The sequence below is a fragment of the Platichthys flesus genome, chromosome 17 (assembly GCF_949316205.1).
Source record: "Platichthys flesus chromosome 17, fPlaFle2.1, whole genome shotgun sequence".
Lineage (NCBI taxonomy): Eukaryota > Metazoa > Chordata > Actinopteri > Pleuronectiformes > Pleuronectidae > Platichthys > Platichthys flesus.
The window spans coordinates 1,752,862-1,780,831 of record NC_084961.1 but is presented as its reverse complement, the minus strand read 5'-3'; the positions used below and the strand labels follow the sequence as shown (position 1 = coordinate 1,780,831).

Here is a 27,970-nt window from a genome sequence, read left to right as displayed (position 1 = left end):
ATTTGCATTGTCCATATCCCCATTAGCTTTTCATTGGGATCAATAAAGTGTCTATCTATCAAATCAATCAATCAATTGGTATCAAATACAGCAAATAGTGGGAAGAATGAAAACAATAGGATAAATCCCCAGAGAGCAAACAGTCATATCAAGGTTAGGGGAATATGAAACATGAAACTGTGTTTTGTAGAATCAAACACTTCACCCACTAATAGTGGTCAGTAGATAACAAGTGAATTATAATTGTTCTCGCTGAACTTTCCCTTTAAAGCCGAATTGCCTGTTAACTGCGGTGGTTTTATTTCTGAAAGGTGGGACCGGAAATGCTGCGGGTTGACTATGTGCCACTTGACGCTGACGACGAGCCGGAGGGAAAAAAAGCGAAGAAGAAAAAAGAGGCAGATCTGAGGTTTGAGGATTTCCACAAAGTTTCCTCCGTCGGGACGTGCGGAGGCCGCGGGGGGTCGACGGGACCCCGATCCCACCGGTAATTATCCCCGGAGCCGTTAACCAACCGTGAAACAAGTGTTATTTCCACGGGCTCGCGCAGCACCGGCCGCCGGAAGTCTGCACCGAGCTGCGTCTGCCTCACTCCTGCGTTTTTTCTGTCTTGTGTTTTTTTTTTTTTTTTTTTTTTTTTAAATCGGAGACTTTTTCAGTTTCCCTGTTCTCGCAGTGAGATGAGCACCGAGTGGAGGATGGGGGCGTAGGGAGCGAGCGTGTCCGGGTTTACTCACCTGCTTCCCCGCAGCGACACACGGGCCTGCGTGTGGCTGCAGCGAACAAAAGGAGAACATTCATGGAGGCGAGTTAGCTGCTAGCGCCCCTCGTCCTGCTAGCAGCTAGCGCTAGTGTCCCTGAGCTGCTCCGTCCATCCGACCGTAGTTCGTGTTTGTTTACGCAGTTGCTAACGTTAGCCCGCGGCTAGCTGTACCACAGCTCTGCAGGCGGCTTGTGACCCGCGTTCACAAATGTCTCTCGGGTCACTGGACGGAAACACGGCTCTGAGGAGCAGATCTCAGATCTGCCGCCGAGCTGCCACATACCTGCAGTGATTCTGCCTTTAGAGGCATCCCCGACATTTACAGGTGGTGCAGCTGCAGCGGGGAGAGGAGGCTCATGGGAAATAACACATGCACATGTATTATTACACTCTGCCAATGTTATGCACGATATATAAGCGATATAACGTCACCTTAGATTATCTGTGTCAAAAGTTTATCTTTCATGGGCCTGTTCTCCCGCTGACTGTCAGTTACACTGAATGTCAGCTCCTCTTTACTGACATGTAATCACATGCATGCTTCTGGTGGCTCTGCATGTAAACAGACTTCACATGCAAACACAAAGTCCGGTCTCATAGCTCATTTTACTGTTGCAGCAGGAGCAGAGTGTGTTGACAATAAAGTGCAAACACATGCCGACATCAGACGATGACACTATGACACTTCCTCCTGTGTGCTGCAGAGGACGTGTTGCCTGTGTGTCAGGAAACAGGTTGAGTTATCAGGGTGAAAAGCTGTTTTCAGACGCGAACGAAGGAAAATGTTTTTAAAAATTGGGTTTGGACATTTCCCGGGGTTTCCTCCACACATGAAGAGGCAGCAGGAGATTGTGCAGGTTGAGGTGTTCACATCAACAGGAAAATCCCCAGAACATTCAGGCGAGGGGTGGAGCAAACAGGACATGACATGAGTCCTGATGAGGAAATCACATGGTTTTGTTGACAGCAGCGACGGCCGTTATCGCCCAAAGCTTTGGAATCTCGTTGCCTTTTCTTAGTCAGCTCATTCCCATCATAACATTCTTCCAATTTTGCTTCAGTCGCACGAAATGTTAAAACACGCCCACTCGCTTCGCTGTGAATTTCCTGCTGTTTTCTCACATGTGCTCACTCTCACATTTTATAAATGGAGCTGGCATTAAAAGTTCCTGAAAAGATCAGGAGCAACTGTTTTTGAACAAAGCCTTAAACAGCTGGGGTTGTTTTCAATAAACTGTAGGCACTCTTAGAAAGGATGTTATTTAGAAGTCAGCCATGTTACCTCACCAACAACTTTCTGACACGTTAACAATGACACATGCTGTCAAAGAGACTTATGAGCAAGTGCATGGACTTTGTCATGAAACATTACAAAAAGCCTCCAAGACCTATGATCATTAGTGTTTCAGCTCTGGCATCCATCCTTTCTGGGAGTGAACATCTTCGCCTGATTCCTTTCACATCCTCTTCTCTGTGAATCTGATCAAACTAAGAAAGACAAACACAGCAGCATAAATCAGAAAAACATTTCAGGCACCTTGAATTGTCAAAGGCTTCCAACTCCACACTGATCCTTAAACGTGACGGGTTCGGAGGAGAGGAGATAAGGAAAGGAAACAAACGAAGATGATGGTTCATATAAGGTCATAGTGAGGAGGAGGAGGAGGAGGAGGACGGGTGTTTTCTAAGTGTCTTGCTTTTTAATTACAGAAATAATGGACGATTCTCATTTCAACTCATCATACTTTTGGTCTCCTATCCCAACTGTACAAGGACAGGTAGAGACAACCTTATTGTTGTAATTGTTTTGAAATACACATGGTGTAGTGGTCTTGACCCTGAACTTGTTTTAAATGACACCACTCACTTCGCTGGTCAAGTTAACCTCACATTAAAGTAACTTGAGTTCTGTGAAGGTTCACGTGATCACTCCTGTCCCTCTCCTCTCTTCAACCTCTTATCTCTTGTTTTCATTCACTTTTTCCATCTCACCATGCCTTCGTTCTCTCCTCTCTCACTCTCCCACTGCCTTCCTCTCCTCCTTGTCTTCTCCCTAACCCACTCCCATCCTTCACTCTCCTCATCCTGCTTTGGAAAACCTCCCCTTATTCTTTCTATTCTTCTTCCATCCCTTCTTCTTTCACCATCACACTATTTTCTCCACATCATTTTTTATCTTCTCTTTCTCATCTTACGTTTTTTTCCTCTGTGAACTTTCCTCTTCCACCTCTTTTACTCTCTTTTTCTCCATCTAAACCATGCGTCACTTTTCTTCTGCCTGTCTTCCCATATGTCTTTTTTTTTGTCCTTTTCTCTTTGTCCTTTGCAACTTCTTTCTTCCTCATTCAACTTCTGACTCCATTAATTATCATTATGCTACTTTTCCTCTTCCTCACCTCTTCAAAACCCCTGGTTCCTCATCTCTCTTTCTTAATTCATTCTCATTTTCTTCTTAATCCCACCATTACCCTGTTATTACACCAAAATGTAACCCTTACCAATCCTTCACTCTTTTCCTCATTATTCCTTCACTCTTCCTCTCTTCCTTCCTCTTTCCACCATCCCTGCCCTCCACTCATCCTTGTTTAGATTGAGAACGCCATGTTCCTGAACAAGGCAAAGGAGCAGCTAGGCCTGGAGAAGGCCAATGCAGCCTCCTTCTCTCAATCCTCTACGTCGTCCACCTCCTCCCCCCACTACCCTATGGCTGTGCTCGCCATCCCCGGCTCAGTGGACGCAGGGGGCGGTGTTCGACTGGTCCCGAAACAGGAAGGAAGTGGGGGCAGCGCAGGGGGAGGTGGCGGAGGGGGGCACCTGCACCAAACGCACACCTCCCAGAACGTCACGGTTTTGCCTGTTCCCTCCACGGGCATCATGACTGCAGGTTAGTAGGCAGCTGTGTCCCACCTTTTTCTTTCCTGAATCATGACATCCCCAACTCCATTCACCATCTCCCTGTAGTCGTATGATATGTGTTGGTGAGATGGGTGCATGAGCGTCAGGAAAACTAAGTTTCAACAGATTCTTTCTATAGATCCAGTAAAGTCTCTTTCTACTCAGTGTCATTATTCCCAGGTGATGAAGGAGACATATGGAGACACCTACACATGTTCAAGTTGATCATTTAAGTCAATGTTATTTCTGTAAAAGCTTAACATACGCTAATGTTCAGAATAAACATCACTTTCCTCCAACTGTCCATCGCTGCAGCTCCTCTTGTCAGCCTCTGTCTCAATCAGTTGGTTTTAGCTCCCGTCTCTTTAAGTCCCACTTCTGTAAAGTCAGTCTGCTGTGATTAGTCAGTGTTTGGACCTTAAGCTTTTAAAATTTGAAGAACTTTTACACACATTCAAATCTATGTAACACACAAGAGAAAAGAAATACTGAAAAAATATCATATATCTCCTTTAAGATACAAGTTTAGAACCTGAACGATGATGGTCCAAATAACTTTAATCCAAATAGTCTGTTGTAAAAGTAATAATCGTCTCACATGCCTAGAGATTGAAATTAAAAATCTTTTCCTCTTAGCGGGGTTAGTGATCACCACCTCTCAAGGCACACTGGTCCCCACTGCCTCCACGCAGTCCTTTGTAGCTGGACCCAACACTGCCACCACCATGATAGTGTCTGCACTGCACCCCTCAAACACAGGTACAGTCCCCATCACTTCAGTCACTTCCACATGTATCCATCATGTGCAATCATGGACATGCTCATGTCTATCTCACATCCTGAGGCAGGAACTAGTCATGCGTTTTCTCGTTGTAGGGCCCGAGCACCGAACGGTTGGAGGCCCTATTGAAATTGAAATGATTATTGTTATCATTATTTTTTTTCTCGGGACGAAAGAATGGGCTTTTTGAAGGCTTCAAAAGGCTCAAAAGGTTGCTAAAGTTTGCAGTAAATTAGAAAGTGGTGAAAATTTACGTATTCTGGAGTATTTGGAATGGGCGTGGCCTAATGGCTCAACAGCACCACCTGGAACGCAGCCCCTGGTTTCTTTTGACTTTTCTCTTGTTTCCAGACAAGAAGCAGGACTTTGCCCTCCCTCCTGCTGTTGTAATGCCGACGCCATCGAAGCGAGGCAGGAAGAGCAAACAGGTGATGAGCAGAGTGGCGGGAGTAGGTGGGGTCCTTCCTCCAGGAAGCGATACATTAATACTTGCTCATCTAGCTGCTGGTGGACAGGTGCCTATCATATATACATACTTACATGTATATTTTATATATAGTATATATTTTCTTTCCCTCTCAGCAAAACTAATATGTTGACATTGTGTTGTAGCACCACACTGCTGATCCATACGACCTGTCAAATGATGAGGATGATCATACTAGCAAGGATGGCCCCAAATCCTACAGGTAGTCGATTAGATTCGATTATTTGATAGAGAAAGAGTCAGAACATGTTAATACAGATCCTATAATCATGGGAATGTACAGGATTTGTACATTAAATCTATAAAAAAATGTTCTTCTCTTTGTCTTTCTCACTCACCAAGGTGTCGGATGTGTGCAGTGACATTCTTCAGCAAGTCCGACATGCAGATCCACGCCAAGTCCCACACCGAGGCCAAGCCCCACAAGTGCCCCCACTGCTCCAAGTCGTTTGCCAACTCCAGCTACCTGTCCCAGCACATCCGCATCCACAGCGGGGCCAAGCCCTACTCCTGCACCTACTGCCAGAAAACATTCAGGCAGCTCAGTCACCTACAGCAGCACACACGGTACTGAGCTGAGTGGGTCGTGTGTGTCTGTGGAGGGGGTTGGGGGGAGTTGCACTCTTGTGCATGTGTGTTTCTGTTGTGTGTGGGTCTGTTTGTGGTGATGAATGAAGGGAGGAAGGGATGGTAAGTTAGAGATTTATTGGGAGTGTGTTGACAGTGTAAACCCCTTTTTTGCACAATCTAGTAATTGTGTATTCATCAATTTATTTTTCTGTCACTGAGATATTACCAGAAGAGGACTCAGTGAATTATGAGCTAAAATCCTCCTTGAGTGCGGTGATGGATGCTCTGGTAGATGGTTGAGTCATCTTACAGAACCAGTTGCCTCTGAAATATACCTGAATTTCTCAGGAGGCTGATGTTACGTTTCTCATCCTGCCCGTGTTATCATCATACGCTTGGCTTGGCTTGGTATTGCATGCATGTTGCCTGGTCTTGGTGACTCTTTGGATCCACCTCTATCTTTGGTTTGAATCACCTTCTGCAGATCTTTCACTGTCGTAGGTGTCACTCATTATTTTTAAACAGTTCCCTTTTCAATAAAATTGACATTCTCAGAATCAGGTGCAGCAAGTTGAAGAGTAAAGCTGAACTGTATATCCATTGAAAAGTCTTAGAAAACATTAAAAACCAGTGATTATCTCCAATATTCAGCCAGAAAACTTTCAAAATATGAAAACGTCTAGACAGAGTTTGGTGGATTTGTTACAGCGGAGCTCTTCTGGTTCAGGAAGCCGGGGATAATGAGTAATATCCTGCGTTCAGTGAGTTGGACGACAGTCAGAGCTCCACTTCACACTTTTTCTCCACGTTAAAACCACTTCATCGCTCGGACACGAAGCCCAACAGAATGAATCACCACGTGTGGCTGCAGGGGGCGCTGCTGCTCAGTAAACGTTACACATTGTTGCTTTAAATCAGTGCACATTATTGTCTGTCTTTTTTCTACACCAAGTAACCCTGCATGTTTTCAACAGCTGCATGATCCCATGTGCAAAAGGGACAAAGCTGCTTATCAGAGAATGGTTGGACATGCGTTTGACAATGAAAGCAGCTTTCTCCTGTTCATGTCGTCACAGCTCAGATAAATGTTTTAATTTGATGTTTGACCTTGTCATTCACCTTCTCTATGTTTTCATTTACCTTATTGCCATGCACTGGCTTTTCTTTTGGGGATTCAGGCCATTTGTTTTTAACAGGAATATTTGCTCCTTTGGTCGCCCACATGGCCAGATATTCACATATATTATACAAAATACACACCCATACCAAATAGAGAGAGACTGCGAGAGAGAGACTGCAAGAGAGAGACTGCAAGAGAGAGAGAGAAAGTGTGACTGTGCTTGCTGTATGTTTTTGTTCTGTGTTTTCACAACTCAGACGCAGCACAAAGAGCACACTGTCGTACTTAACAATCTATGATCAACGCGTGTGATCGCAGATCCTGTTAAACGCATGATTTGGTTCAGTTCATCATGAATTTTGGTCATGCTGTAGCTTAAAAATCTCTCGCTGTTTCTCTCTCTGTTTCTCTCTCTCCATCCCCCTCAACCCTCCGGTCCTGGTGTTAGAAACCACACTGAGTCCAAGCCCCACAAGTGTCCCCACTGCTCCAAGTCGTTTGCCAACTCCAGCTACCTGTCCCAGCACATCCGCATCCACACTGGGGCCAAGCCCTACTCCTGCTCCTACTGCCAGAAAACATTCAGGCAGCTCAGTCACCTACAGCAGCACACACGGTACTGGTCTGGGATGGGCTGGGTGGATTCGAACGTCTGAGTGTGTGTTTATGTCTGCATGTATGGGAGCAGGTGTGTAGAGAGTTTATAGCATCTTTAAAATGTGTAAGACATGATGATTTGCCATGTTTTACCGGGGGTAAAGTGAAACTAAAGTTTTAATCCTAATAAAACGAGAATAAAAAAGTTTTTATTGCAGTGAAATTAAATGAAGGAGAAACTAAAGCGTGAGAAAATACCAAGCTTTGGTCTTAATGCTCGTGCATTCATGTCAACAGTGATTTGTGATGCTGTGGGAAACTGATATACACTATGTTGGTTTGGATACGAAGAAACATACTAATTACTCACAATAGTGCAAATCACTCAGATTTTCATTTTCTCTATGCCTGTGATAAACTCACATCTGTTTTTGTAGGATTCACACCGGTGACCGGCCGTACAAGTGTAACCATCCTGGCTGTGAAAAAGCTTTCACTCAGTTGTCCAACCTACAGGTAAATAAATTCACTGCCGATGAAATGTTCTCTGATTTGATTTCCTCTTATCCCTTTTTGTCTTTCTTAACTGACCCCTGTATGTTTCCTCCCTTCAGTCTCACCGTCGGCAGCACAACAAAGACAAGCCGTTCAAGTGCCACAACTGTAACCGGGGTTACACCGATGCTGCCAGCCTGGAGGTGCACCTGTCCACACACACTGTCAAACACGCCAAGCTCTTCTCCTGCGGCCTGTGTAACCGATCCTATACCTCGGTAAGCTCTCGCATTAAGGTTTAACAGAAGAGACAGACTCTGGTCTAACTTTGTCCATGTTGTCCATGTGAGAGATCCAAACACAGGTAGACAGCGTTGTTTCCGTCTGTTCACACCTGGCGTTAAAATGCATCCTGACTTTGTCCAAATGTGGCCTGAGTGATCAGATTGCAAGATGTATTCTGGAGGCATTTGGGTGCGTTCAGACCTGAACTTGTGATGGAATCAATCAGGATGTTGATGTCAGGTCTGAACAGGGTCTTTGACAGAAACGTAGACGAGAAACCACTGCACTTGGATGTACCCCTTCTTTTGTCCTGCCCTCATCTATCTTCTATTTTTCTCTCCTTTACTACAGGAGACGTATCTAATGAAACACATGAGGAAGCACAACCCCGACCCACTAACAGTGGCAGCAACAGTAGCTGCTCAGCAGGCCCAGGGCCTGACGCCAGGCGGAGGAGGGGGCAGGGGCAGAGGCCGTGGCCGAGGGAGAGGAGGCGGTGCAGGCAGAGTGAGCCAGCTCCAAAGCCAGAACAACCCAAATAATAGCAACCAGAACCCTAACGCAGGACCTCAAGGCAGCTACCAGCAATCCACGGAAGCTGTGGTTCAGTGTCCATTTGACCTGCATCAATACAAGACAGTGGCAGCCGGTGAGATCCAGTACAAACCGGTGTCGGTGGCAGACCTGCCGGTGGTCCACAAAGACCTTTGCCTCACCGTCTCCACATCAGCCATACAGGTGGAGCACATGAACTCATAGGCTGCATCGTCCCACTCTGAGGAATTACTTAATGTGTCTGCAGTGTAAAAACAAAAGGTCCAAATGAACAACTAATTTGACTCTGTTCAATATTGTAGCGAGGAGAAAAATGGCTAATATTTGGTGGAAGTTGTTAACTAGATCATCTGGTTTATTGATACTTGTATAAGGAACCAGTGGAATCCATTTTGTTTCACTTCCCTGTGGCTTCGAGTGACACTATTTCAAAGGAGTTGCTCGCTTATGGTCAAAGATTCAAAATGTCTAATTTCGTTCACTCAGTGACAATTTTTCCTACATTTTAAGAAGCTTCAATGTTGAGTAGAGGATAAAATTACTTGGTCAACCACAGATATTTTACTATATGTTTCCGATTCCTGAGCCAACATGGTGCAAACTTTCTCTCATCAGAAATGCTGGTTGAGGAAAGAGATATAAGAGGTTTATTCTTCAGCCTGGAGCCACGTTCCTCCAGTTTGTGAAGACTTCCGAATCCTCATCTGATATTTTAAGTCTTTTGATGATTATTCAGGTGGAAATTAAATCCAGACCTGAGGCATCTTTATTCCAATTTTAACTTAAATCAACTTGCTCTTTAAAATGCACTTAGAATGCTAAACCAGCAGTCCTGCTCTGAGAATCTTGCTGAAGCGGCTCACCAGTGTCACATCTCTTTTTTATTGCATTGTTTGCAATATGCATCATTGGAGGATTGAGGTGTAAAATATCTATAAAAAGAAAAATTACATTGTTCTCTGAACATTAACAGTCCAGAGAATGGTGTGGTTGTTTTATAACACATTCAGATCACATTAATCTGAACATTCTCCAGTATTTAGTTCAAGCCAAAACAAGGGAGGGAAAGAAGAAGGAATCGGTCTTGAAAAAAAAAAAAAAATAATGCAACTGAAACAGTGACGCAGAGCTACTGAAAGATAAGGGCGTGGTGTGTTCTGGAATTGGTTTAAAGCCTGAGGCTGAATCTCAGCGATCATTTCACAAATCATGTTGTCCTTATTTACACCACCTCCCCTCAGACATTGGGGAGTTGAGGAGCCATTTCCCAAAGTATTGAACGACAGAGACGAGCGGTTGGAGAAAGCACTAAATGTGAGGGATCGGCAGCAGAGCAAGATGTAAACAGGAGAGGGAGCGAGTGGGTCGCTGGGGCGGGAGGGGTCAAAAGAACGCACTTAGTGAAGCTCGTACTTCACGCCTATGTTTGTCATCATTGTAATTTTTTTAATATATCATGTATGTATTTTTCTACCAACAGAGGAACGTATGAACTATAGATGAGAAAGCCAGGTGATAGTATGAATGTGAAGGGAACAGGGGAAAGACTGTACAGAGTGTTTTTGTTCCTTTTTTATTCAGAGGAAGACAGTTAACTAACCTCCGGAGAGTAGAGACTGCCCAACTTGACATTGTTGGGGAAATAATGATTGTGTGATAAAAATGGCTGACAGGTACTGTTATCAATCTTTTTTTAAAGACCTTTTCATACATATTATTACTACTTTCATTATAACTGTATTGCAAATATTATCCACATTATTATCAAACTGAGGCATTATTGTATTTCAGTATGCTGTACATAAAATAGATAGAAAAGACTTTTTCATCTGTATAAGGGAAGTGTGTCCTGTGTGTTGCTTATACAGAAACTAAAGGAACTCAAATGAACAAGTACCAAATCATGGCCGTGTCCCAGGTCACCTTCACACTGACAGAACGTAACTGCTACGCTCAACAAAGTCTGCAAAGAGTGAGAAAGAGAAGTCTTTACAAAAATTTACAAAAAGTTTGCTCTGTTATTCGTTTTTTTTCCCTTTTGTAAGGTGTGACTAAAGAAACATTTGCTGCACTTTCAATCCCACTCATCCATTAAACTTTTCTAGACTTCAACCGAACCTCAAACATTACAGAGCAGTTAGCAGAGATGGACATGGGGATAAGATAATCCTTTGAATTTGCCAGAAGAGGGTTCTCACAAATTGTTTGTTGTTGCTGTAGTTCTGCTGGGAATTTCTCCATGAACACTTTAACTTTGTTAATCTTAATTATAAAAAAAAAGGCAGTCCTATTTGGAAACCACCTTTAATTTCACTCTATCCAGATTATCATTTGGACCTGCACGAAATTGCAAGCACTCATATTTATGAGTCGTATAAATATGACATATTTTCATCAAAAAGATCCATGAAATCTCTGAGAAAGCAACAACATTTTTGATATATCTCATAATGTTAAGGAAAGTGCAAACAATTCCAGTACCAGCATTAACATTTGGACCTAAACCTCTTCCTTGGTCATGGCCCATCCCTCTAAATTTAATGGAAATAGGTTCAGTATGTTTTTTGTGTATTCCTGCTAACGACGAAACAAACGCAGACAAAAACCTGATCTCCTTGGTGGAGGTAATGAGGCTGTGACGTTGTTGACCTGGGACACTGCTGCCATGTTTTTGTGCTCTGCCCAATCACAATGCTCTGACGGCCTCTACACAGGGCTGGTGTCTACACATATATTCCTCCCTGTACTTCATTGTGTCTTTTTATGAAAAATAACCCATTCCCAATATTCATGTTAATGTTATTACTGATTTTCCTGATAATATTACAGGTATTAACTGCCCTCTTATGCTACACTCTGGCATACTGTATGCACAGTTACACCTCCTGCTCATCTGAACAGACTGTTTCTTCCCTTAAGGAGAATAAAGTTAAAAAACAGTTTATGAAGAAATTGCTCTATTGTCTTGTGTCTGTTTGTTTTGTAAACTCTCCGTCCGTATGGCCCTGACAAGTATGTATGATTATTATTTATCTTTTACTTGTTTGATACATTTTGAGGCTCAAGTTGTGTCTGCATTTTGTTGAGCTTGAATTGCGAACTTTGTGTTATTGTGTTACTAATCAATTTGAAAAAAAAACTGGAATGATATACAGACGAAAGATTCTCTGTGGAAGACAAAATAATCAGACAGTGAGTAAACAGTTCACAACTGATACCAGTTAAAATATTGCAAGTGTCTGTGTGTTGGGAAGAAAAAAGTTATTCACACAATAGTTCAAAATAGCAATCAGGTTTGTCAATGACGGAGAATAAATATACAGCAACTGATCTGCAGTTCTTCAATGTATATTGAAAAAATGTAATACCATCAACATTCATTTGCATCTGTACAGGAAAGACAGTGAAATTAGGCAAAAACCTTAGTGACGTAATGTTTTAAATATTAAATGCAAACAACTGTGCAGGGACCAGCCAGCGTTTTTTATTATAGACATTATATAACTGACTACTGAGCTTATTAAAATAAGTTATTACATCTTTTAAGGGGTTGCATCTGTTGTGTGTTTGTTGGTTGGTTTGTGTGTTTGTTTATTGAATTTCATTAGGGCCTTGACTACAGATATTTGTATGTAATATCAGTGTCGGTAAAGAGGAAGTGATAACAACTGGCTTTGAATTTAAAAACCAAGGAGAGCTCTGGAATAACAAATACTAAAAAAAAAGTTAATTATTATTTATTTAAAAAACATGTTAAAGAGGTGAGCTAACTTTACTTCGTGAGGTTCATAGACTAAATATAAATATGATAAAATGTTGATATAGATCAAATAAGATCTGTTTACAGTGACGGGGAGACAGTGAATTAAAAGCACGACTCGTTTCACTCATCAATATTGAGATTTTGCCTTTAAACTGTTCAAACCCCGTGTATCCCGCCCGAGCGGGACGTTCAGTGCAGTATGACTAACACATCAACACAAAGGGGCGTGGGTTGCGGCGGCTCAGCCAATCACGGCAGCGTGTCGGGAGCGCCGAGCCCAGCAGTTGAATTTGAATTCAAACGTCCGGACGCGGAGCAGAAGAATCATCGTCCTCCAAGTTTTCTGTTCTCATCCATGTAAGAACTCACTTTTCATACGAATCACGCAAAGTGTGAACGCGCGGTTCTAAAACCCGGTTCCTCCGCTCATTCAGTGGAGCTGTTTCCTGTTTCTTCAAGTTAATGGCGGCTAACGTCAGCGATGTGGCTAACGGCTGCTCCCTGACTTTAAGCTAATGTGGATCAGTTGCATTCTCCTTCCTGCTGAGTTAGACTTTGTTTTCTCTGTGGTTTGCTAACATGGATCTTCTCCCTCCTGACTGTGGACAGAGCATGTCCCGTTTACCGGTGATGTCCAGTAAGAGAGTCCTCACCAGCAGCAGCGGCTCAGAGAATGGCCCGGACTGTGCTCCTGCTCAGGTTCGTCCTCAACACTAAGACACATCTGTTATCTGCGATGCACTGAGGAACAATGACAAGAACTATTATTAGTTCCTTAAGTTTAAGGACAGTTTTGGTAATCCTGAAGGTCGAAGACAATCCCTGAATTTCTATCTGTATAACATAATATATATTATACAATATGTATGCCTCTTATTGTGAAATACCCCAAACTTATATAGATACATACCATTCTTACATTCCCATCATACTGTATACTGTTGTGAGTGTATACTTGTATGCCTGGGTTGGGACAAAATATCAATATTGCAGTACATCGCCATGTTGACTTGTAATAATGGATAATCTGGTGCTTAATGCAGATATTTAAGTTGTATTTATTTTATATCTTGCAATAATTTGTTTTCATAGTTCTACATTTCTGATCAATTTGCAGACCGCAAAACTGTTCTTCTCTCCGACTGCTTTTGCTACAGATGGGAATCATTGTGATAATGATATTATATTTTATGTAATACTCTTAAGAATACATCTTTTTGCAACTTAGTCCGATATTTAAGAAGCCAATAACAATATTGATCCACAGAGCCAATTTGAACGTGTCCCTAAAAGGATGAGGTATTTATTATACATGGGTGTACAGAACAAAGGAGATCTCTTCTATAGACCGAACTGTTGATGTGTTGCTCCCGCTTTGTGCTGATGGTGTTTTGTGTGTGTTTGCAGAAGAGGACTCGGAAGGACCCAGAGCCGTTCAAACCACAGGCGGCAGCGACAGTCATCGGTGGGAAGCAGCGGCCTGTTGCTGCAGCCAGGGCCCCTCTTTGTGAGTTAACATCTCAAACCTGATTCTCACACCAGAAAAGCTTTGCCTTTCTGCTTATCTTTCAAATCTTCTTTATGTTTCTAAAGTCAAGCTCGATACTTTTCATTTTATCAAAGTATCAAGCCTTAAATACATTTCCTCCCTGCAGTAAGGGTCTGATAACAATAACATTATGGAATTTGCTGCCAATTAAACGTAGACGGACTAACTCTCTGGCTTCTTTCAAACCCCCCCTTCAAGTTTTCCTCAATGACTATTGTATTATTTGATAATTTATATCTATAATTGTATCTTTTTGCTATTTTTTGTTTATGTTCCATTGTTTTATTCATTTTAATTCTGCCAGGTGTTTCTTACCTGTTAGGCAATCAATGACATTATTAAGGGTTAAAAACATTTTAGCTCTAAGAAGTGTATTTCTTATTTTGATGTTTGTCTTTTCTTCCGGACCCAGTGAAGCCAGTCAGGAGCATGGGAGCTGCCACCGTGGCTGCTGGTCCTTCCAGAGGTAAGACCATGGAAGCATTGAGTTCACTAACCTTTAACCTGGAGATGTGTTTACCAGCTGATGAGACAATTCAAAAATTCTTTGTTTCTTTAGCGCAATCTATCATTATATTGGTAATAAATCTATTATGTGAACATCTGTGCTCATTTTTATGCATTTTCCATCACCACATTTTGTCCCATCAGGTGTCCTAAAACCATCTGTAGCAGCAACTTCAGCAAAGGCAGGCAATGTGAAACAACCAGTTGCAGCCACTGGGGCAAAAGCAGGTGAGAAATTAGTTAAATAAATGGCAGTGTTTTTTTACTTGCCTTCCTCGCAAATTACAAATGTTGCAATTGTGTGAAAAGGGCAAAAGAGTTTCTCCGTAAGGGACTGAAATAAGAACTGGGGAAGATGAGGTCTGATAGGAAATGTCATGGCTGTTGCTGATGCTCTCGTTTACAGGTGGAGGCGCCGCCAATAAACGGCATGCGTGGGACCTGAAGGGCAAGGTCAGCGACATGGAGGGTAAGATCCGTAACTACCAGACCAAGTTCAAATCTGTCAACCAGGAGAATGAGGCTCTGAAAGGCTCCATGACCCAGAGTCGGACAAGAGTGGAAGTAATGGAGAAAGAGCTAGAAAAGCAGAGAAACCAGATCAGGTACCAGGACCGATTCATTCGGAAAAATGTATTAAATTGAACGTTTTACTGCCATTACATTGTAATGTCACTCATTTGTCTCTTTGTAATCCATTAGTGACTACGAAGAGGAGCTGCAGGCCCTGTCAGGGGTCCGGGATGAGTTGGAGCAAGTGTCTTGTGATAAGAGCACTCTTCAAAAGGAGCTGTCCAACTTGGAGGGCAAATACAAGGTCATGGAGACGCTCAGAGACAGTCAAGAGACAGAGCTACAAACTCTTAAGGTATAACGTCACCTGCTAGTCAACAGAGAATACTAGTGATCTTCATTGTGCAGTATAATTACACACACATCTTCTTTTTCATCAGAGCAAACAACTGGTCAACTGTTTAAGAACCTTACTGTCCTAAAACCAAAACAATATTTTCCGATTTTGTGAAAAGATGTTTCAGTTGTTCCTCCTTTTTTACTCCAGATGAAGCTCTCAGTGCAGGAAACAACTCTGACCCGCGTGCAGGGAACCCTCAGAGACACTGAAGAAGAAGTCCGCTGTCTCAAAGAGACCATGGTCCAGCAAAAAGACGACCTTCATGCCGGTGAAATGGAGCGCAGGCGGCTCCACAATGCCATTCAGGAGCTCAAGGTGAGTTATCGTGACCTTAACAACTCTCGAAGGCCTTTCAGCTGATCTGTGTGCTGGGTTTACACTGACCGATGTTAACATCAAGAAGTTGACTTGTTTACTCTGCAGTTGAGTCTCCAAATGTCTCAGTCTCTGCCCGTTCATACCACAACAAGGCCCCAACGTTTTAAAACTAAAACTGGGCTAGTAGAATTTCAAAACTTCTCAGTATTAGATGCTTGAAAACTCTAGATTAGACAGCAGAGATTAGATTATAAAATCTAAACGTGGTAGTTAGGACTCAGACTAATCTGTCCATCATCTTTCTCACGCAGGGCAACATCAGGGTTTTTTGCAGAGTGCGTCCACTGGTTGGTGGAGGCCTCAGCAAGCAGATCCAGCTCCCGGCCAGTGACAACAAGATGATAACTCTGGCCAAAACAGAGGAGGTGAGCATCCTATCAGCATTCCACATCTCTCACAGGAATGTTTGTGGTCCCAGAAACTGTTTTCTTTACCCTCCTCCTTCTTTTCAGTCTCATACAGGCAAAACTGCTGACACTCAGAAGAGTTACAACTTCAACTTTGACCGTGTGTTTAGCCCCGATTCCTCACAACAAGAGGTAAACACTAATCATGTGTCACAGCTTACAGTACTTTCTATAAAGCAATCTTTGAGTTATAATGAATAATTCAAAGGTATTTTTTTTTTTTTTATTCACATATTTTGTTAAGGAAATTCCACAATGACCATTTCACCTTATTTCCAGGTCTTTGAGGAGATCTCTCTGCTGGTGCAGTCAGCATTGGACGGCTACAACGTCTGCTGCTTTGCCTATGGCCAGACAGGAAGTGGAAAGACATACACCATGGAGGGAGACGAGTTTGACCAGACCCGAGGCGTCATTCCCAGAGCTGTGCAGCAAATTTTCAAAGCAGCTGAGAAACTAGGAGCACAAGGCTGGGAGGTTAGTGTGGTCTGTGATTCATGCGAGAGCATTCAGGTAAAGAGGTAATCCAAGCTCAAATATTGAGCTGCAGCCATCTTGTGCTTTTAACATCATCTGGAGCCAGGGTCTGCAAATTAGATATTGTGGTGTGGAGCCTAGAGCAATAAATAAAATCCTCAATATTCATTTACATCTCTTATATCTCTGAATGTTTTTAGCTGTGGAGGAGATATAATAACAAACAGGAATTGTGTCTGTGTTTTACCTCAGTTCACCTTCACAGCAAGCTTTGTTGAAATCTACAACGAGACCCTGAAGGACCTCCTCTACACCGGCAAAGCCAGCAAGAGGCCTGAACATGAAATCCGAAAGTCAACCAACAATGAGGTGACCATCACCAACCTCACCTATGAAAAGGTCTCCAACGAGGATCAGGTACAGCGGAACAGTTATATCTCAGCTGTTAAAACCACATGATGATAAACAACATAAACTTGCTCATTTTGAAATTGTGAAAGAAGTACACACGGATGCTTTAGTATCCACACACTGTTTTCAAGAGTAAGGAAAGTCGCTGATTTCCATCTAGGTCCTCGGACTGATTGCCCTGGCCAATCAGAACCGCTCCACAGCCCAGACGGCCCAGAACGACCGCTCCTCTCGCTCCCATTCAGTCTTCCAGTTGGATATCGAGGGAGTGAATTCGGGCAGGGATGTCAAATGCAAGTGTGAGTATAACCCCAGTGATTAAACCAGCATCAGTACAATGGCCTCACTTGTATTTTTTTTTTTTTTTATCAAAAATGTTCATTGGCCATCAGCTGGAACACAACATCAGTGTTGTGCCTCTGAAGCTTCTTATTCTGTTCCCAAAAAAGCTCTTTTATAATCAAGCTTTTGTTAGCCTTCATAACTTTCATAACACGTTTTGGTTTTGTGTGTATAGCCACTCTGTGCCTGGTGGACTTGGCTGGCAGTGAGCGAATGGTGAAGAGTCAGTCTCAGGGCGAGCGCTTCAAAGAGATGACGGCCATCAACGGTTCTCTGTCCAACCTCGGCCTCGTCATCACCGCGCTGGCCAACAAGGTCTGTAAGCAGGAGCTTGGATAAAAACTGACAATGCTGGGATTTGTTTACATGAACATCTAAATCCTTTTTTATTTATTTTGTTTGACATGAACTTATTTTTCTTCTCATCCAGGAGAGCTATGTTCCGTACAGAAACTCCAAGCTCACATACCTCCTGCAGGGCTGCTTAGGAGGAAACAGCAAGACGTGAGTTCCTTAGTGTATCTCCACATCTCCAACAGTCTGCTACATAAGATGCAGCATTACGTTGTGTCACATTATTCTTATACGTTTATTCATGCTGATTCTATTTCTGTTGTGCTCATCCCAGCCTGATGTTCGTGAACATCGCCCCAGAGGCCGACAGCTTCGGGGAAACGCTCAACTCCTTGAGGTTTGCCAGCAAGGTCAGTGGCATCTTTGTGTTTTGTTGTTTTTAAATATGTGCCTTTTATGAGATGGCTGCTGAAACCTGACATGAACATGAACTGAAGCCCCTTAACATAAACAATATGAAAGCAGCTTGCACTGAGTAAAGTGCACACCATGGCCCAAGCGTCCCTTAAATTCAACATGCACCACATTACGCACATTCACAGATATCAGTCAAAATCTAAATCCATCCCATAATTATTTTATGAGAAATCAGTCGAAATATTTGCAATGTTACACAAAATGGAAACAAATGGATCTGCATCAAAATTTAATTCGACTTTTTTTGTGTAATCTTCCTCAAAAACATACAAACCAACCAACAAACTGTTAATACATGACAAAATGTAAAAGCAGAGCTGATGATATTGTCGATGCTATCGTTTTAACAGTGTACTGGATGTTGACACCTCTTGTTTTGTGTTTGCTATTTTTTCAGGTGAACGACTGTGTCATCGGGACTGCAAGTGCCAACAGGAAGTAGAGTGAAGCTCTGGGAAAAAATTTGTTCTTTGTCTTATTTTTACCGTTATTGTAGCAGCATGAAATCCTGTCTTTTATTTACAGATTGAGCTGTTTGGTTCGCACTGTGGTGGCAATCAGTCAGAACCAAAAAATCAAAAATCCTTTTAAATATTCTCAGGGCCTTGATTAGTGATCACTAAGAGGCTTCTAAAAATTCTTTAAACGTTTTATGTAAATCCAGTGGATGTGTACATATGCATATTTCTACAATTTTTTTTAATCTCCATATAAACGACTCTTTTATAAACAGTGAGTTTTTTTCTGATTAATCAGTCAATGCTTTAATCTCCACTGCAAACAATTGTTTAAGTAAACTGTCATTTCAAATATGGATGTTATCGTTTTGTGTGTCACTTGTGATAAGTAGTAATCTTGTATTTTATATTATTATTTCTCCATCTGTACTCTCTGAGCTAATGTGCTGAAATAATAAAGACCTTCAGTAGATGGCCTACTTGCATTTCATTTGCCTTATTCTGCCAAGGTGATTAGGTTTTGTTTGCTGTGTGTGTGTGTTGGCAGGTTTTTCAAAAAACTGCACTGACCTGATTTCCAAGAATGTTTGTGGACGGGTTGAACCAAAGAAAGAATACATTACAGTTTGGAGTAGATCCAGGAATTTAATGTCAGTTTCTTAGAGATGGGGCTTTAGTCCAACTTTAAATGAATCAGAATTTTAACAGAATTCAGGAAGAATTAATTGTATAATTCAAGGTAGGAAATAAGAAAAGTTCTTATATTTTTCTAATTAGGTTTAACCCTGAGTATCTTCTCATTTAAGAAATAAAGAAAATCTCTTTATAAAATACTGTGTTTTTACTTTTTGATTAACCCCTAGTGTTATTTTATTTACTTTGTCTGTAATACAATTTAGGAGAAATTAAAACATGTGATATCTTTTTATGAATAAGGAAACGGGGTAAACTAAAATATTGGAAGACATAATGAGTTTCCCACCATTTATCATTTATTTAAACCCTCAATGTCCCTCAACAATTACATAATATATTTAATTTTCATAAAATTCACACCTTGCTAAATAGAATTCAGGGTGAATTAAAGTAGAGTAAATTATTATAGTTCTATTTATTGCATGTAAAATGTGTCCTTTATTTACTGTCGGCTAAAGTCTGGCTCGCCTGTCTGGAGCTGGTTAAAGGCGCAGTGTCTGTCTGCCGCTGCAGCTCCACAGGACGAGAAGAAGAGTTATTCTATAAAGATGGTCGTTAGACTTCAGGTCGCGGAGGAACCAGCGGGACTCGCTGCCCTCGGCTCGGACACACTCTTCACTCTGAGCCGCTGTTCGGCCAACTGAGACGGTCAGTTCGTGTGTGTGTGTGTCTGTGTGTGTAGCCGTGTGAGGAGCTAGCTTACAGGCTAACGTCACATCTGTAACGGTGTGATTAGTCTGAGGCTAAACAGCTGTTTGTCTGCTGCATCTTCATCATCCTCCCTAACACCATCATCACGAACATCATCTTTATCATTACCTGTAACCTCATCTTCATCATCACTAACATCATCATCATCCCTAACCCCATCGTCTTCATCATCACCAACATCATCTGTAGCATTACCTGTAACATCATCTTCATCATCACTAACACCATCATCATCCCTAACCCCATCATCACCAACATCATCTTTATCATTACCTGTAACCTCATCTTCATCATCACTAACATCATCATCATCCCTAACCCCATCATCTTCATCATCACCAACATCATCTGTAGCATTACCTGTAACATCATCTTCATCATCACTAACACCATCATCATCCCTAACCCCATCATCACCAACATCATCTTTATCATTACCTGTAACCTCATCTTCATCATCACTAACATCATCATCATCCCTAACCCCATCATCTTCATCATCACCAACATCATCTTTATCATTACCTGTAACACCATCTTCATCATCACTAACACCATCATCATCCCTAACCCCATCATCACCAACATCATCTGTAGCATTACCTGTAACATCATCTTCATCATCACTAACACCATCATCATCCCTAACCCCATCATCACCAACATCAACTGTAGCATTACCTGTAACATCATCTTCATCATCACTAACACCATCATCATCCCTAACCCCATCATCACCAACATCATCTGTAGCATTACCTGTAACATCATCTTCATCATCACTAACACCATCATCATCCCTAACCCCATCATCACCAACATCATCTGTAGCATTACCTGTAACATCATCTTCATCATCTCTAACACCATCATCATCCCTAACCCCATCATCACCAACATCAACTGTAGCATTACCTGTAACACCATCTTCATCATCTCTAACACCATCACCTTCATCATCATCACACTAACACCTCCACCTCCATTAACATCATCACTAACACCTTCATCACTAACACCTTCATCACTAACACCATCATCTGTATCATTTCCTGTAACACAGTCATCATCACCTCCAACTCCACTAACACCATCTTCATCATCACTAACATCATCACCACCTTCATCATCACTTAACCCTCCTCCATCCACAGCTCTGATTTGTACTTGTAGATTCCCTCACGCACTGACAACAGTGACAAGTGTGTGCATGTGACCCTGATGATCTGACCTCTGACCCTGCTGACATTAAACACAGTGTGTGACTGACAGCTTCACAGTGTATTCGGCTTTTTCTCTGTAACAATATCATCAATCAATCAGATGTTATTTGTATAGACCATCTTCACAAATCCCTATTTCTCTCACAGGACTGAACAAAGGCTGATCGGCCACTGTTCTCTCTGCGTTCCCCCCCGCCCTTCATATCAGAGCATCTTCCTATTATATATCTGATCCCAGTATTCAGCATTGAGTCCGTCGTGGTGAGAAATACAGTCTGTTAGGGGACGCATCGTTCGGAGGCTGCATTCGAAGACCGATTGGTCGACTAGACTGTTCCATCTCCTTCAAATCTGTCCTTCCATTCCTGAGCAATGAAAGATGCAACTTCCATCACTGGGAGTCCTCCAGCTCCAGAAGGAGACTGTCTTCAGGAGCTATGTAGACCACGTCCTCTGAAGGAAGTGACCCCTGAGCTGCGAAACAGCTCAAATGTAAAGATGGACATGACAGCTCTCCAAAAGTGAAGCCAAAGCGTCTCAATCACCCCCTAGTGGCCGAAATAAGATGTCAAATATCAAATCAGAAATGTTTCTGTTGTTTTAGTCACAAATGCATCTCAAAATAACTCAAAAAATGGCATGAATGTTTGTCTACCCCCCAGATGCAGTCCCTGCCCATGGAGGTGGGCAGCAGCAGCAGTTCAGCGCACAGCGACACCTCTGGCTCCATGGTGCAGGTGTGCTTCCCCAGCGCTCAGGCCTCGGTGCTGGACAGCCTGAACCGGCAGAGAGAGGACGGCCGGCTCTGTGACCTGTCCATCCACGTCCAGGGACAAGTGTTCAAGGCCCACCGCTGCGTCCTGGCCGCGTCCTCACCCTACTTCCATGACCAGGTGGGAGGGGCGGGCTGTGATGGGATCTTATGAACCTGATTGAACACATTTCTGACATCATTGTTTTTCTTATCATCTGCCCCGGTCTGTTTATCAGCAGGATTACATAAAAAAAATTGTAAAAAATTTAGCGGTAAGATCTGACAAGGACTAAGAAAGAACCCTTACAAATTTTGGGCAAAGCAGGAATTTTATATCACTTCCCTTAACATTGTGGTGCAGCTTGACTGAGCTGAAGGCCTTGGTGCTGGTATTCACTGAATGCCATTCTAATAAATAAATGTGTTTACTTTAAATATTGAAAAGGTGAAACTGGATTTTCCAAGAAAGCATTATTCATCGGCCAAAGATAAATTCAGGCCCCAGTTATCTGTGTGAGGACCTGGTGTCAGGTTGTGATATGGGGTCCTTCATCCATCCACAGGTTCTACTGAAGGACATGTCCACGGTCTCCATCCCGGCCGTGATGGACCCGCTGGCGTTTGAGAGCGTGCTGAGCTGTGCCTACACGGGTCAGCTCCGGATGCTGCGTGAAGACATCGTCAACTACCTCACAGTGGGAAGCGTCCTGCAGATGTGGCACATCGTGGACAAGTGCACCGAGCTGCTGAAGGAGGGCCGAGCTGCGGCCGGAGGGGGGAACAGTGGCGGAGGAGGCGTGCAGGTCAAAACCGGGTTGGGAGGAGGTGCGGGTTCAGCTAACCCCGGCTGTAGCAGCAGCAACAGTGACAGTGTTGCAGCAGGTGGTAATAGAGCCCGTGGTGGGGATGGCGGTGGTGGTCAAGCTCAGGTGGCGGGCTCCAACGAGCCCCAGCGGGCCTCCCAGCCTCCCAGTCACACTTCCGTGAGTGAGAGCCAGTCGCCGAGCAGCACCAACTACTTCAGCCCCAGAGACGGGAGCAGCTTTGGGGGAGGCGGTGCAGCTGCAGCTGGAGCTTCAGTGGACGGAGGAGGAGCAAACAACACCCCCATCTACTGCACCCCATCAGGAGGGGAGGAGGCCTTTCTAATCGAGGAAGATGAGGAGGAGGTAGAGGAGGAAGAGGAGGAGGTGTTGTACCACCAAAGGAAGAGAGGAAGAGGAGGCAGCGGGAGGAGGAAGAAAATGAGTTCAGTGTCAGAGCAGGAAGTCGGGGTCAGCGACAGCTTCGGAGTTTCGTCCTATCAGGTGAAGATCCTGACACTGACGCACATTTATTTCAGCTTTTTTTTGAAATTACATTTTAGGAAGTGGTACATTCAAATTAACGATTTTGCATTTTTATTCTTGTTGAATATTATCAATTTATATATTTTATATTATTATAGATTTGATCGTCAGGGCAGAACATGAAACTCTTTTTATCTGAACTGTCAGAAATAAATCCTACAGAAGAAATTATACAGTATTTAGTCGATTATTATTTTCTCTATTGATGGCATCAAAACCTTTACCAAAGCAAATAATGTAGAAATGAATATTGAAATTGAATCCATCTTTCAAACTTATTTAAAGCCAGACGAAAGCTTTATATAAACACGAGGAAGATGAATAAGCTTTCACTGACAACAAAGAGCAGATGTAAATCATACTGTGAAATATCTCCACTGAAAGGACGGGCTGGACTCGGTGCTGCCTCCACAGAAGCGTCCCACCTACAGCCAGCCCAGCATCATGCCTCGTAAACAGTGGGTGGTGGTGAAGACCGAACGCATGGAGGACGACGACCTCATCGTTGTGTCTGGGGAGGAGGGAGGCGAGGAGGACGAGGATGAGGAAGAGAGGGAGCTGGAGCTGGCCAGAGAGAGGGAGAGGAGCAGCTTCAACATCTCCAACGTCAGGAGCCTCTCTGTGGAGCTGGGAGGAAGAGCCGAGAGCGACATGGACTCACAGGTGAGCTGAGACTCAAGAGGTTTATAAAGGATAGAGCATCGTTTGATAATGTGGCCCTGCCAGCTGACACTTTGAGTAGAATGCATCCTCATTGAACCCATGCTGCACTGCCCACAGCCGAACATGTCAAATCACATTAACAGTCTTAAGTTTCCTGATGATGCAGATCCCAGCGAACTGTCTCTCCAGGTGGGTTTCTGTTGTTATGGGTTCATCTCATCTAAAGTCCCCTCTCCCTGTCCGTCTCTAGATGGACTACTGCCAGTCTTCAGAAGACTACCTCAAGTTTGAAGGCAGTTTAATGGACCAGACGTTAGCTCAGCACCTTCACGACAGCGCTGCAGGTCAGAGCCAGAGCGCCAACCGTGCGGTCTCAGCGCTGCTGGGCCAGGTTCAGTCTGCGGCAACGGCCCGCGCCCAGCTCTTCCCCCTGGACATGCAGGGGAACCAGATCCTCCTCTACAGCCAGGCCTCCGGACTCTCTCTGGACGCTGCCGCCCCCCCTCTAGGGATGGCAGGTGGTATGATAGGAGCAGCGTCTTTCAAAGCTCCCAGTCTGGAGCACGGTGCGGTCCAGCTGTCGATGCAGGGGGGGCTGGGAGTCGATGGCATGGACAGCGGGGGGATTGGAGGTGGCAGCAACAGCAGCACTGGGGGTTCTGGGAAAATGTTTATGTGCCACTGTGGTAAGACGTTCACCCACAAGAGCATGAGGGATCGGCACATTAACATGCATCTGGACCTGAGGCCGTTCCACTGCCCCGTCTGTGCCAAGAAGTTCAAGATGAAGCATCACCTCACGGAGCACATGAAGACGCACACAGGCCTCAAGCCGTACGACTGCCTCGGCTGTGGCAAGAAGTTCATGTGGCGCGACAGCTTCATGAGGCACCGCTCGCACTGCGAGAGGCGCAGCAGGTTGGGGGAGAGCGGGGAAGCAGGGGGCAGTGGCGAGGGAGGGAGAAGAGGGGGAGGCGGAGGTGAGGATGGGCCGGATTTGATTTCCTCTGCTCACCTCCTCCTGGCTGCAGGTGAAGGAGGTCAGGGTAATGTTCAGGGAGGAGGAGGAGGAGGGAGAGGAGGAGTGTCTGCTTCTTCTCCACATCTCACCGGCGGCGTCTCAGCCACAGGAAGTAGTAGCAGCAACAACATGGCAGCCGCAGGGGCGCTCCTGGGGGTCGTCTCTCAGAGTCCAGGTCAGGGATCTGGGATGTTTGGTGCTCTGGCGCTGGGTCGGAGTGTGTGTGGTGAAGTCAGTGCCAATGACAACAGCGTGACTTAAACCAAAACTGTGTGTCATGTCCAACCGGCGCCTCTTGATGAGATAACGGTCGTGTTCCTGGTTCCTGCTGCTGTTTTAGAAACAACTCTTTCAACTGCCGACACTCAGTATTTCAAGCAGGAGGTGCGTATTTTGTCAAGACGGTGGAACAGCTGAGGCTCCAGTTGGACACGAAGCTTTAGATGTTCACAGAAAAACAGGAAGTTGAGATTCCTGTCGACTTGTGGGGAGAAGTTTCTCAAAAAGACTTTTCTAATCGGAGGTAATCTGAAGTTCTTGTTCCACGAAACTTGTCTCCGAAAAAGTGGCCTCGTAAAAAAAAGGAGCTTTTGTCTCAGTGAGTAAGATATTGTTTTAAATATGTGAGATGTTATTAAAGTTTATTTTTCTGGTTTTGTGGGAGAGTGCGTGCACTTAGAGAGGAAACCAAAAATGAGAAGACAGTGCTTCACTAACTGTGACAACATTATAGTGTCAGTAGAGTAGAAAAGTGGCTGTTTCTAAATCGCTGTGAGTTTTCTGCAGTAACGTATCGTGACTTCTTGCTGTAATCAGATAAAAAAAAACTAGGAATGAAGGAAAAGAGGAGATTTACATGGTGAAACCAAAACAGGCACAGGGTCTTTAGCAGATTTCAAAACTCACTTCTTAGTCAAACGTTGCAGATTTGTGTTTCTCTTCTCTTTCTCTGAACTCCTCACAGCAGCAGCAGTGCGTCTTCTCCTGCCCCATGTAACAAATGGATGACACCACGCTGCTGTCTGGGTCACAGTTACAGATCAGTCATCCTCATCACAGGGAACACACCCCCGACACGTGGACAGGGAACCACTGTTTGGACTTGTTCGCCAGTTTCGCTGCTGTTACCTGCTTTCACTTTCTAACTCTGTCGTTCACAGAGTTCTCGTGCTGTGAGTATAATATTTTGATTGTAAATAAATAGAGATAGATTGTCAGACCTGGAACAAATACTAACTTTAAATACTGATACGTCTGCTCTGCTCGGGACGGATCTAGTTCTAGAGATCATTTTTGAAGTAGCTTTAGGGAAACCTGATGATGGAAGATGGTGAACTTAACTAAGCTATACCGTGTATAGTGCTTATACAGTAATGAAGCCAAAACATCATAATAATCAGTATTTGCTTTCAAAGATGTTTGCACCCCCTTGTGGTCAGAGCTGACACTGTCACTAAGAGATGACAATAATATAGACTGACGTTATAATGTGTGTTTATGAAGATATGTGGCTTTACAACTGTTTCAGTTCCATGTCCAACATACGTCAATCAAACCAAACATAGTTCCAGTCTTGCAGTGACGTTAGAGAACAGGACGGTGAGCGGTGGATGAAATATCACACGTGACCTCATGAACATGTTGAATGCCTTCAGAGATGTTTCCGCTCCGAGGACCTGAATGTTTTACCTTCTGTGAAGGCTGAGTTTGGATGTTTTTATATACCCAGGTTTGTAGCTCGTTGAGAGTGGAAGGCTTCTCCAGTGGTTCCTCCGGGACTGTGCTTCAGTCGATGTTTGTCGCTCCGCTGCTGAATTAAAGCAAAAGAAAACACTGGAAGTTAACGTGTGAGAAATGTGTCTCATAGCGATCTAATGGTTTTCTTTGGGGGGGAGTTTAAAGTGAGCCAACACTCAACAGCTTTCAAACATGCAGACATGTTTCAGCCTCATTATCCATTCTCATAAATGACCTCCGGATCATCACCACCAGTCGGCCACAGGAAGGTTAAACCTATATTTAAAGCAACACTATGTAACTCTTACTCGGCAACAGCGCCCTCTGCAGGACGTTCAGGGTGAGAAGTGGGAATGCAAGAGGAAACATTCTCAATATTCACAGTAACTCATCTTAATCAAACGTATGTTCTAATGTATAAAGTTATAGTGTTCCTTCAAATAAGAGCTGAACCTTAATTCTCCTTTGTAGAATTAGATTTTTTTTCAGAGTGACAGATCAAATAAATGTATTAAACAGCCCTGTGATGTTAAATCGTCCAAATCGGAAAGTTTATCTCTTTTAATAACTCTAATTTTATATCAAAAAAATGTATAACCAAAGAGACCTCATGTTTTCTTTTGTAACTCACAATTATGGATCAACAACTTCAGCAGCGTCACCTGCTGGACATTAAAACAGTTCCTGACCAACAACAAATTAAAACTCGCTGTAGCACCGAGTCTCTGAATGAGTGATAGAGGGAACAGGAAGATGGAGAATCAGCCTCGAGAGCTGAAAGCTGCTGCAAACTAGACTGAGGTCTGTTTTATTATTTTTGTACATTACACAGGTTCTTATACATCTTTGACTGACCAGCTGATTGTGGTTATCAATAGACATTTTCATGTAAATCCTGAATGGAGTGGTACTAATAATGTAAGAAACTACAGTACATGAATATTCACATCTGCCCTGTATCAGAAATCATGGATTAATAAACTACTTGGTGCAAATAATGGACAGTGTTTGTTTTTAATCTGTTCTCGACAAATGTGAAGAGAAATCTTGGGCTTTATCTATGTATGAGACCATTATAAATAAAGATGGACGACACAATAGGGAAGCCCAATCATCTTGATCGCCTCCTGGTGGCCTGCTACTGTATGAGACCCAAACCCAGTAACCTCCTTTTAAGCAGATGGGACATGGACCAAATTAGTCACAAAAGATACATGTATAAATATATTTGGTAGTTATTACGCTGTTTTTACTGTTAGGTTTGGCTTTCATGATATAAAAAAAAACAGGTG

At 43.4% G+C, this 27,970-nt stretch overlaps 3 protein-coding genes across 7 annotated transcripts; all 3 read left to right on the top strand.

Annotated features, from left to right (window-relative positions):
* Window positions 1-204: 204 nt before the first annotated feature.
* On the top strand, window positions 205-11,503 carry znf384a (zinc finger protein 384 a). 4 transcript variants are annotated; one of them, XM_062409839.1, is made up of 11 exons: window positions 205-487; window positions 2,474-2,541; window positions 3,353-3,647; window positions 4,295-4,417; window positions 4,791-4,867; window positions 5,052-5,128; window positions 5,269-5,493; window positions 7,065-7,232; window positions 7,651-7,729; window positions 7,828-7,986; window positions 8,345-11,503. In XM_062409839.1, the coding sequence occupies exons 2-11, from the start codon at window positions 2,479-2,481 to the stop codon at window positions 8,750-8,752; spliced, it is 1,674 nt and encodes a 557-aa protein (XP_062265823.1). In that variant the 5' UTR covers window positions 205-487; window positions 2,474-2,478; the 3' UTR covers window positions 8,753-11,503. The 4 variants fall into 4 exon arrangements, with proteins under 4 accessions (XP_062265823.1, XP_062265825.1, XP_062265824.1 ...); XM_062409838.1 differs by having other exon boundaries at window positions 210-487; window positions 4,791-4,954; XM_062409841.1 differs by lacking the exon at window positions 7,065-7,232 and having other exon boundaries at window positions 206-487; window positions 4,791-4,954.
* A 1,065-nt stretch (window positions 11,504-12,568) lies between these two features.
* Window positions 12,569-19,001, top strand: kifc1 (kinesin family member C1). The gene is made up of 17 exons (XM_062409144.1): window positions 12,569-12,668; window positions 12,921-13,010; window positions 13,719-13,818; window positions 14,273-14,326; window positions 14,512-14,595; window positions 14,774-14,972; window positions 15,070-15,235; window positions 15,428-15,595; window positions 15,910-16,023; window positions 16,111-16,197; window positions 16,345-16,542; window positions 16,795-16,959; window positions 17,114-17,252; window positions 17,471-17,610; window positions 17,726-17,799; window positions 17,924-17,999; window positions 18,464-19,001. The coding sequence occupies exons 2-17, from the start codon at window positions 12,924-12,926 to the stop codon at window positions 18,506-18,508; spliced, it is 1,896 nt and encodes a 631-aa protein (XP_062265128.1). The 5' UTR covers window positions 12,569-12,668; window positions 12,921-12,923; the 3' UTR covers window positions 18,509-19,001.
* Window positions 19,002-19,744: 743 nt separating this feature from the next.
* zbtb22b (zinc finger and BTB domain containing 22b) lies at window positions 19,745-27,676 on the top strand. Of its 2 annotated transcripts, XR_009924424.1 has the most exons (6): window positions 19,745-19,868; window positions 21,817-22,047; window positions 22,472-23,215; window positions 23,642-23,920; window positions 24,171-25,539; window positions 25,906-27,676. XR_009924424.1 is itself a non-coding variant. In XM_062409288.1 (5 exons), the coding sequence occupies exons 2-5, from the start codon at window positions 21,817-21,819 to the stop codon at window positions 25,200-25,202; spliced, it is 2,286 nt and encodes a 761-aa protein (XP_062265272.1). In that variant the 5' UTR covers window positions 19,745-19,868; the 3' UTR covers window positions 25,203-27,676. The 2 variants fall into 2 exon arrangements, 1 of the variants encoding a protein (XP_062265272.1); XM_062409288.1 differs by having other exon boundaries at window positions 24,171-27,676.
* Window positions 27,677-27,970: the final 294 nt, after the last annotated feature.